Source organism: Phasianus colchicus, chromosome Z (assembly GCF_987193195.1).
Source record: "Phasianus colchicus chromosome Z, bPhaCol1.hap1.1, whole genome shotgun sequence".
In the NCBI taxonomy this organism is placed as follows: domain Eukaryota; kingdom Metazoa; phylum Chordata; class Aves; order Galliformes; family Phasianidae; genus Phasianus; species Phasianus colchicus.
This window is the reverse complement of record NC_143476.1, coordinates 75,281,163-75,292,360: the sequence shown is the minus strand read 5'-3', so window position 1 is coordinate 75,292,360 and position 11,198 is coordinate 75,281,163. Positions and strand designations below refer to the sequence as shown.

Sequence of the window (11,198 nt, the reverse complement as noted above, 5' to 3'; positions counted from 1 at the left end):
AGCCTTTGTTCCCTTAATAACCCTTTCATCATTTGCATTATTTCCTTTACCAGTGTAATCCCATTGCCACTAGTAGCAATAGATAGAAGTTTGAAAGGATGATGAATGACTTTTCTTCCATCATAATTTCATATTGGAACCTACTCTGTGTGGAGCAATCTACCACCAGGGTAGCTGAGGAAATGCAAAAGCATTTTGTCAATTGGATGGAAAACAGAAGAAAGCATATAAAAACAGTTTGCATATGTCCCACTCCTTCTCCATCATCTTTTATTTGCTACATATGGATCCACAGGCTATAACCATTTGGCAAATCAAATTCCTGGCCATTGAGATGTTGCCAAACGTGTTCTATTCTGTGCTCAGGGGTAAGCCAGGGAGGAACTGGGAACTGGGGCCCAGCCACCCAGTTGTGAAGGTGAAAATGGTGGGAAGGCAAAGACACAAGTAAGTCATTTGGGCACAAAGTCACTTTGGAAACAGGCCATTCCCTTAATTCTTGGCTTCAGCAAAGAAAAGTCCCTAGCAAATTCACTAAGTAAATGTAGACATTGTGGAACCATTTGGGAAGAAAACTGTGCCTAGTCTGCATGCCTAAAGGCTGTGCAATCACCAGCAGTACTATCATTAATGGATAAACACAACAGTGATGCTTTCAGATGTTTTTTATTGAACAATAGTAACACATACTTTTAAGAATCAACCAGCTTATTAGATTTACATTCAAGAACATCATTTATGACACTTGTAAAACAATAATGTATGCAAATATTTACTACATTCTTTAAATAATGCAATTCAGTCTGCTGAAAGAGCGTGGATTGGATTCTGCTCTCACTGAAAGTGTCAGAAGATTGCTTTTGGTATCAATAGATGAGTATCAATATGTTTTCCTATAAATACCCCGAGACAGGATTTCTCCCTCTCAGTCCTAGACATTCATTACAGGTTAAAATGTGGTATCTGCTAGTTTGAGATTTATGCTTTCTGGATTATCATGGACCCATGCTGCCATGTTGATATTTGAAGTCCATAGCAGGCATTGTCCTTCTGACACGGTGTGACTCAGTGTTTCCCTCTCAGGTAAGCAACCTGCTTTCACTGAAGCTGGCTTTGGATCAAGGTCTGGACTTCTTAAAGGCTCCAGAGTTTCTCTTGGTTGTAATTACAAGGCAAATTTTCAGGTCCTGAACAAAACCTTGGCAGTGGTACTCTGTGCTCCTTCTTTTACTGAAGTCACTGTCAAAGCTCACATTGCTTTCAAAGTGAATATGCAATTCAATTCAAAGTGCATTTCCAATGAGAATTTTCTGTCTTATGAGGCAGTTCTGAACTTATACAGCACAGGTTCGTTCTGTTATGCTACATTCACTTCCTTTATCTGAAGATCCAGTCATTTCCAAACATACCAGAAAACCTGTCTCTGTATGGCATTTTGTGTTACAAATATAATCCAGTTTGGATTGAATGATGGATGCTGCTAGTTCCCAAAACACTCTGAAATATATAAATTATACTGACTAAAATGGGGGTGCTTGCTCATGCACATAAGAAATGAAGGGCTTGACACCGAAGCATCACAGAATCCCAGAATGGCTGAGGTTGGAAGAGACCTCTGGAGGTCACCTGGACCAACCCCTGCTCCAGTAGGGTCACCTGAAAATCTTTGAGCCGTGGCTGCCCTGTCACTTAACTGAGAGTCCGAGTTTTCCATTCATTTGATTAGATGAGCTCCAGTACAGTGACAGCTGAGCAAAGCCCATGATGAGCATGGAGAGGATGAAGGTCCATTTGCTGGCCTCTGACCCAATAAATGGAGGCATTGCTCTAATGGCAACAAAACAGCTGCTTTATAGAAGCATATACATTTAAATGATGCCAAGCAACTTCTTTCTTTTCTGATCCTTCTCTGTATATCAGTATAATTTACTGAGTATGCTTTTCTTTCCACAGAATTTAATTTCAGAAGTCCTCCTTAATATGGGATATGCCTGCAGTATTTCAGCTAAGTTCTCCAATATAAATTCAAACGTGTTTTCTCCCTAAAGAAAGGTGTATTTGCCTACAAGCAATTGTCACCAAACTTCCAAAAAAGCAGAAAATGACCAGTGACTAACACTGGTTTATTTAATTCACACAACTGAGCACCTGCGTAGTTGTTATTATGTTGGTGTGACTCAGGGGCATTGCTTTCTATCCTGGGATTTGCTGACAACCCTTTTTATTGCCTTGGCTCCATACCCATGCTTTCATTCACCCAAACTGTCAACAGAATTCAGTGAGAGCTTTCCTGGACTGAGGCTGCAAAAATGGGCTTATGATATTATTTAAATGAATTGTGCTCTTTTTTCAATATTACTATACATTCAGAGATCCCCAATGTTTCTTTCTTCAAATACTTATCAAAACAAATATCAAAAATCATATACACTGTACAGTCTATTTTTAAGTAAACATTTTTCTCATGACAAACAGAATCACAATTGGCCTGTAGAGGTTACATTTTCATATGCTATAGATTTACTTCGTTCTTAAAGTGTGTTGTTGCATATTCGATAATCTGTGAGAAATGTGTTCTTTTGAAAGTCTTATTAGCACAAGTAAACATCAGCGAGGATTTAGCCACTTCATCACCGGGGTGCGAATTGCTTTCTCCTTAACAAATTCCTCTTTTACAGAATTGCCATCCCCTGATGCCATGTCGTTATCTGAAAACATAATAATAAAGTAGATTTCATGGGAATTAGATGATTAGAATAATTTCCTACAGCAACGTCTCTGGTTTTAGGAACATTTCAGAAAAGTCTCAGGTGACAATAGTTTTTGCAGGAATTCACCTGAATGCTGCCAGTTATCTGGTTGCAGAACTTCTGCCAAACTGTGGAATAAAACAGATGTATCTCCTAATATTCTAAGCAAAAAGCAGGTGATGTGAGTTTGGTTTTCAGTTCTCACTATAATGCTCACAAATGACATGGAACCAGCTACATGTCCTCAAAGGGCTGAAGCTGCAACTATGCTCAGAGGCCAGCTGGCATGCAACAGACGAATGCATGCCATTAGGCTCTCTTACAGAAAGAAAAAAAAAAAAAAAAAAAGGTAAAATATATCCAATTTGTCTACTGGAAGTGGTTCCTGGCTCATGCTGATTCCTGAGCTGCAGCTGAGGTTGCTTGGCAGGGATTGCTGGCCCAGGGCAATGTGTGACAGCCACTGCCCTACTGTTTGATGGGGAAGGCGACCACACTGTAATAATACACAGAAACACGCTCTGGAAGACTTAAAGTCCTCAGGGTAAATGTAGGCATAATGCCTTCATGGAATACGTGAGCCAGAAATACCCAATTAAAATACAGAAGTATCCACAGCTGTTTTAATTAACCAAGGATCTGCTCTGAATTATATAGCCACCTCTGAATACCAGCGTTAAATGAAACCTTGTGTGATCATCCCGAGGCACTATGCACAGAGCACCTGGTCTACATCCATCCCACATTTGAGGGGTATAAGTTGGTGTAACATTTGCATGGGTAAAAAAATCCCACTTGCTTCCACGGGGTAAGAATTTCATCCTTGCTAGGATAAAACAATATGCACTGAGGGTGCGGAAGTTTTGGGACAAAGTGAAGGGAAAGGTCTCGAGGCATCAATGAAAAAAGAAGGTCTGGAATATAACATAAGTATAGTATCTGGAATACATCTGAAAAATAAACTAAGTAAAGTAAAAAGTGAGGAATATTTTCTTGATATTTTAGCCCCCTTTAATCATTTAAATTTAGTCATTTAAACACAAAACAAAACAAAAAACACCTGAAAAGGTGAAAAATCATAAAGGAAAGGAACAAAATCATAAAGGAAAATCAGAAAGGATCAGGACTGATCCATCTTGCAAAGTGTTTTGAACCATCACTTTAAATAAAGTACAAGTGTAAGGCAGTTTTTTTCTGTGTAAGATTTTCTAAACAGAGAGTGGAAGAAACATAGCAGGTATCAATGCTAAAAGCTCTGGATAGCTAAAAATAGCAAGAGAAAAATCAAAAGTAGGCAAGAACACTGTTGTTTAAGGAGAAATAAAATTCAAAGCTTTTGGAGTAAAATCCCAGAGAAGCCTTCAGTAAGTCTAGAATTAGATCTCTGATATTTATTCAAAATCTTTGCATTTGTATTCATTTTGATGGTACTTGTATTTAAAGTAAGTATTGTTTGGTTAGGTATACCTCAAGAAAACAAACCAAATGGCAAGAAAAGTTAATCCCAGCTTTAAAAAATTCAGTGTTCACTTCCTCCCTCCTCAAACATTTCAATTTTCCTTATGTTCCATTTTGTTTGTTTGTTTGTTTAAATCAATCTGAAAGGATCTGCTACAGGTTTCAGACACAATCCTAAACATTAGAACTTATTCCAGAAGTACTGCGATTAATAACTAAACTAGAGCATTTCATTAAAGAGATCACTGACATCTGAAAATATAGAATGCTCTGTTTTCAAGGGAAAAAATATGTTTTTACCATATATTCACTGACAGTGGCAATGTTAATATAACAAAATCCTGTTTTGACTTCGTATGATCTGGGTGATGCAAGTCCTCACACATCCTCCCATTGCACAGGTGACACTGCACTCTCAGTGCACTCAACAGCTGCAAAGAATTTCTCAAACGTTAGAATTTCTGAATGTGTTTACCATGTGTTACTGCTCACCTAATTCCTTGCCTTCTGCTAAGGGAGCTGCAGATCAGGGGAAGCCTTGTGCTGTTAGCTCTTTTTGCACAGCACCACCGAAGTGCAACTGCTCACACAGCTCACACAGCATGCCAGTAGATCATGTACAAGGAGATTTCTGCTAAAACCAGCTGCCCCAGCAGGTCTTACCTGTGTGAGAAATTATTTTTCGTCGATTTGGAGGCTTTGAAGCAGACAGTTGAAAAAATGGGAACTTCAAACACTTCCCAGTGACTCTGTCACAGATGCCAGATGGACAGTTGCAAGTTTTCCTGCACTCCATGCCATAGGTACCATAGGGACACTCTGAAAAAAAGCAATATAGCAAAGTATTCCTCAGTGATCGAGGTCAGCCAACCACTGCCCTCAATAGCTAGCCTGGCTATGCCCTAAGAAGTGGAAAACCTTTTAGTGGCAGCCAGCTAAACCTTAATGAAAGCATTTTGGGATGCTGACCATTTGATACAAGTATTTTCAAGTTCTAATAATTGCAGATTTTCCTTTTCACACATTATACACATTATATACATCCTTCAGTTTCCTGTAACTTGTTTGCAGTGTGCTCTTCACCAAAACTCTTGTAGTTTTAAAATGCAAATAGAAGGCAATGCGAACACATGAATATGCAGTCATCGAGGCTGTCGTTAGAGGTTAAACACTGCGTTTAGAAAAGAAGAACTCTTCAGAAAGCTTCTGAGCTCACTGTTTGGGCACAAGATCACCTGGTCTGGAGGATTCGCAGACTCGGTGCTGCCCACGCTGGGGTGCCGAAGGCCGCGGCCCCACAGGTGCCCTGCGCGACCCTGGGGAGCTCTCCAGGGTGGCACTGCATCCTCGCATCCCCAGACATGGGCAGCGCTCCTGGGAACGTCCCAGCACATATGCAAAGAGTTCTCAGAGAGCGAAGTGCTGCCTGCATATGGCAAATAGCAGTCAGGTGCAGAGGATTTGCCCCACCCCTGGATGGACACAGATTGCACGACAGGGGATTGCAATTGACGTGACTTTGCTACAAAGCATTCTTTCCCAGAGTTGTGCAACCCGGTGTCACAGCCCTTGTCATCCTCTGTGTTGCTGTTTGTATCTTTGCAGGACCAGAAGACCAGAATAACAGCAGAGAAACTCCAGCATGAATATGCCCTCTCCAAACACCCCAACAAGAGATCAACCCAAGGAACACATGGAGTGTGCCAGAAGAAAGATCTGTATGTTCAGACTATCCTTTCAACCCAGGGGCCACCCTAAATGATGAGTCCCAGAGTATTTCCCATTCTAGCCCTTGGAGCATGCTAATCTCTCATTGGACCGAGGACACAGGTAGCCCAGGCTCCCACAAAACCCTCCAGAAGGGCAGTGGCCACTTCACACACTTATAATGCCTCCCTGTCATGTTCTTCTCCGTATTTTGAGCACAAGGACCTTCCAAACCAGAGATGGTTTCTGCACATTTAGCATCCCGCAACAGGTTTACCCTTCTCTGTCCAGTTTTCTCTTGAATCAATGCAAATATTTAATTTTTCTATACAGCCTGGTGTATCTGAAAATCAGGATAATGCCCCAAAATGAAGCCAACATTTTACAATTCTCTGTGTGCCCATTAGGCACTTTTCCATTAAGGAAAAGCACTGAAAATCCAACCTGTTCCCTGCTGGGCATTCCCTGCTGTGCATCACACAGTGAATCATCACAGCTTGGAGAACCTCACCAAGTGTTCATATACCTCCTTTCACTCACAGTCTTTGATTTTCTGTATGTCCACATAAAACAAAACCCAAACCTTGTCACAAGTGAACAGTTTGTGTATGCACAGTCCTCTCTGAAGAACAAGCAGGGCTGAAAGCACACATCCCATGAAACCTTAATCTGTATGTTGTGAGTGCTCAGTTACTCAGCTCGGAAAGCTGGGACACAAGGCAATGGAAATAAGCCCAAATCCAAAGAACTATGCAATAACCCTGGCATTGATGATGCTCTTAAGGTCTGACAAAAATGGGAAAATTTAGTCAGTTTTGCAGTTTGTTAGCAAAATTCAACAGGGACCTGCTCCTACATAAATTACCAGATAACTTGTAATGATTTAAGGGAAGCAAGAGTAAATTCTCTCTGTGACAGAAATGTATCTTACTAATAAAAGTGCAGAGCACCAGTCTTTATAGACTGTTTTGAACAATAATGAGATTGCTGCTGATAAAAACATGGAAATCCTTACAACATTTTTTTAGATAAGAACCACAAAGAACAGGAATTAATACTCAGAAAGCTGCTCTGAAATAAACTGTGCATGTTCTAGCCATCCCAGAATTCAGACATTGAAGAACAGGGAGTTCAGGTTTTTTGCCCACTACCTAAAAATAAGTTGGTTGCATGATATTAGAGAGAATCCAGCCTCCCTGACTCCAAGAATTACTGCAAACACAAAAGTTATTGAAATTAGTAGGTAATCTGCTAAAATAGCTATAAATGGACACCTAAGTTAAGAATACTTGTCCCTATACTTAGCCTGATGGCATTTGCATAAGTACAGAAAGAGATTGTGCTGACTCTAAGCAGAGATGAAAAAAATAAATTAGAAATGAGCCCTATAATATTATGTGCAAATCTACCTATGGGCAATACAAGTCTTAAATACTGATTTACAACTTCAGCTCGTTATGCATTTATTAAAAGTATTTTCTTTGGTTTGTTAGGGAAAAAAAAGTTTTTACTTTGTATTTTCAACAGTACTTCCAAAATCAGCTTCAGAAATTGAGATCTCATCTCCCTCAGCCTTTCTTTTTCCACTTTTAACTGTGCCATCGAAAGACATTCATTTGAGGATAGTGAAAAATAAACAATAGTTCAAATAACTGTTAAAATGATTAGAGATGATACCATGCACTACAATAATTTTAGTAAAATGAAGATCAGTCAGCTATCTCATGAAAGTAATTTTGGTGAGTGCACCGCACCAAAGACATGATCCTTACGTGTAAATTCTATCCCTTAGGAACAAAATGAGGGTTTTGAATTTCACCCTCAAAAGCATGCACATGAATTCACTTTCACATCCCAATGTAAATAAATGCATGCTTTGTGTAAGTCAGCCTGAATGATTTTTGCAGTGCCTGGTCCTCACTCATGCCTTTCACTATGACTATTAATACCCCTAACATTTAAGTGCCAAGACGCCTCTGTGTTTAAGGAAGTTATTCAGAGGCATATCTGTATCTACTCACTGAAGTGGCATACAAATGCAGGAAAACTCACTGCTTTCATGCTTTGTAAAGCATTATTGTTAATGGTTTATTTTAAAAGCTTTCCCCACTATCTCAGCAACCTAATTCCTTTTCTCCTTTAGAAGATTCTCCTTTTTGCATGGAACAATGATAGTCTTAATGGAATGTGCTGAGCTGAGGGGAGATGCAGCCCACCTGGCAGTAGCTGCAAGCAGAGGCAGCCCGCACCTTCCTGCTCCCCATCTCCTGCCACAGGGCTCTGCCTGCCCTGACCACATCCCCAAAGCAGCTGAGCACCTCACAGGCAGGAGTGAATACCACACAGTGTCCTTCGGCAAGGCTGGACACGCAGGATTAAGGTCTTTGCGTGTTACACAAAGCCACCATGCAGCTCAGCAGAGGGGTCAGGACAGCTCCTGAGTCTCCGAAGTCTCAACCACAAATCTTATTATCTGTGCACACAACCCATCTGTGCTTTCCCACAGATGTCCCTGATCCTAAACAGCACTCTCCCATCAGTAAGCCTGGCCCCTCCTACATGTAACACCTTTTGATAAAGGCAGGTATTTCCCACTTTCCTCTTGGATAAGAGCTGAGCTGGAAAAACCTCTTTTCAGACCTTGCAAGCAGGAGGCTACACGTAGGCTGCTGTCAAATCACCGCCGTGGGTGCATGCAATGTGACGGTCATTACCTTTGCAGATACCAAATTCATCACCAAAATCATCCTCCTCAGTGTAAAACTGGCACTTCAGCCCCGGGCCGCACTTGACACCGTCCATACCCGAGACCGTGCGATAGCACGTCTCGCCCAGCACTGCCGCGCACACACGGCAGCAGCCGCAGTCGTCCAGCACCGTCCGCTTACAGCGCAAGGTGCTTTTGCACGCATTACTGTCACAGGGCTCGGGGCAATCGACCGCGTATTTCGCACTCCAAGCAGCTCCAGCGTGTGCAGGCATTAGGAGGAGTGTGAGCAACAGGAAGCCCTTCATGTCTCGCAGGGGTCAACGCTCGGTCCCAGGGAGCAGGTTGCGGTGTTCAGCCCGGCGCCTGGTGCAGAGGGAAGCAGCGGTACAGAATCCAAAGCAGTAGCTGCACACATCAGCCTACAAGTTTATGAGCTTTATACAGCGTGTTGCCCACATGCTGCACCGTCGTCAGCTTCCTCAATCCGGCAGCGCTGCTCCTGCCAGCCTCCCTTGTTTCAGTTTATGAAATCCAGGATGAAGGTTGGATTAGCACTCTACTGCCATCCAGGAATTGAAAAGCCTGAGCTGATGTAATCTGTTATGTTTAGTTGGTTGTTTTGCATGAGGACTGAAAACTCTCACATCCGTCTCAAATGCTCAAGGACGACTGCCAAAAGGAAAAAAAAAAACAACAAAACCACACAACTGAAAAAAAAAAAAAGAAAGAAAAAAAAAGAAACAAGAAGGATGCATACCTTCCTTCGGGCCGGCAGCTTCTGGCAGCACCGTTCTGCCCTGAGCATGCAGGGAGCCAGGGAGAGTGCAGTGGCTGTCTCACAGCCACGGTGATTTTGGACAGAAAAATCTGCACTCTGCCTTTGAGGGGAGGTGGAAGTTGCTGCAAAGTGCAAAATGAGATCATGGCAGTTAGAGTCTGAGCTCAGATATTTCAATGATGTTTTTCCTGCCTGCTTGAAATAGTACTTTCTAATTGGTATTTAAATGGAGTTGAACTAAACATCTTACTCAGAAGGTATTGCTAGAATAAGACCAGAATTAAAACATCATTTTTTGGGCTGTTCTACAGGAAATTGCGGAAAATGAGATGCCCCTAACCTCACAGATCAAGAGGGAACCTCCATCCTCTGCCAGCACTGGTCCACAGCCCCAGCATAGATCAGAGGGACGGATCCGTCTCTCCCTATGGCACTTCCAGTGACCCAGATCTGCGGGACACCCTGGTGATGATCCTGAGTGAAACCAGTGTGAATAAACAGAAAATAAGCCTGAGTTTTCCCCCCATCCCTCTAAGACTCCATTCACAGTGCCAAAGCCTTGACAAGAAACAGCAAACAAGCAAGGAGTTCAGTGAGACAGATGAGCCACCAGAGAAATGGAAATTTCTGCTCCAGAGAAATAAAGATCTGCAGGAAAGGAAAAACGGAATAAGCCTAATCATAAATAAATCCGAGAACAGCAAAAGTTGCTGCCACTGAAGTTAGTGGGAAGGGAGTCAACATAAACTTGTATGTGACCAGCACACCATTTGGGAATCCTGCATCTTGCGTGGGCTGGGGATACTGCCAGGAGTTTGCCAAATAGAAGAGAGGTCTGGAAATATGCTGGAAATACAGGCGATCAGGAAAGTCTTCTCTTTACGAATGCAAATGTTCACTGATAGGTCCAAAACAAAATGCTTAGCTCTGCTTTCCTATGGAGAGGAAGAAAAAAACAGCACATTTTGTGTTGCATTTGAGAGGATTTTCTTCTGTTGTACATGGTTATAAAAGCCAGAATGGGATGGGACAGAGTAGGATAAGGTAGGATGGGATGGGATGGGATGGGATGGGATGGGATGGGATGGGATGGGATGGGATGGGATGGGATGGGATGGGATGGGATGGGATGGGATGGGATAGGATAGGATAGGATAGGATAGGATAGGATAGGATAGGATAGGATAGGATAGGATAGGATAGGATAGGATAGGATAGGATAGGATAGGATAGGATAGGATAGGATAGGATAGGATAGGATAGGATAGGATAGGATAGGATAGGATAGGAAGTGAGGTGGGAAGGGGGGAAAGGAAGAGAGGGGAGTAGGAAATTTAATGCATCAGAAAGGGTCTACACATAGGTAAATATTTGCAATAATTGTATCCATCTTAAAAGTATATAATCACACAAAATAAATTACTGCTAAACACTGCAGCCGGCAGGTTGAGGCACGCATGCAATAGCTCATAACTATTTTCACATGTTAAGGCAGGACCACAAGCAGTGAGTTTAAAGTATAAAAATTGAAACATTAAAGATGGCTTTCTACATAAACTGACTATGTTTTACTGGTAGCCATGAAGTGACTGCAATGAATAGTAGCAGGTGACCTTATCTTTAAAATCCTATGCATCTATTCCTCTGGGAATACTACAAGCACTGAAGGAAGGTTGTAGCTGAGTCTGAGGAGAAGCAAAAGTGTAAGGGGCAGATAGATGAGAAATGGCTCTGCTGTTCTGATCCCATCAGAGCCACAGCTCAGCCAAAGCAGAGCAGTTGCTGTATCAGTTCC

At 42.0% G+C, this 11,198-nt stretch overlaps 1 protein-coding gene across 1 annotated transcript; it reads right to left on the bottom strand.

The window, feature by feature from the left end:
• Nucleotides 1-657: 657 nt before the first annotated feature.
• Nucleotides 658-9,287, bottom strand: ESM1 (endothelial cell specific molecule 1). Its single transcript, XM_031609207.2, has 3 exons — nt 8,630-9,287; nt 4,872-5,027; nt 658-2,708 (listed from the first exon to the last, which is right to left on the bottom strand). The coding sequence occupies exons 1-3, from the start codon at nt 8,928-8,930 to the stop codon at nt 2,608-2,610; spliced, it is 558 nt and encodes a 185-aa protein (XP_031465067.1). The 5' UTR covers nt 8,931-9,287; the 3' UTR covers nt 658-2,607.
• Nucleotides 9,288-11,198: the final 1,911 nt, after the last annotated feature.

Coding starts and splice junctions, on each gene's coding strand:
- ESM1 (XM_031609207.2), bottom strand. CDS start 8,930: ATGAAGGGCTTCCTGTTGCTCACACTCCTCCTAATGCCTGCACACGCT. Junction 5,028..8,629: donor TGAATTTGGTATCTGCAAAG/GTAATGACCGTC, acceptor GCTTTTTTTCAG/AGTGTCCCTATGGTACCTAT. Junction 2,709..4,871: donor AAAAATAATTTCTCACACAG/GTAAGACCTGCT, acceptor TTATGTTTTCAG/ATAACGACATGGCATCAGGG.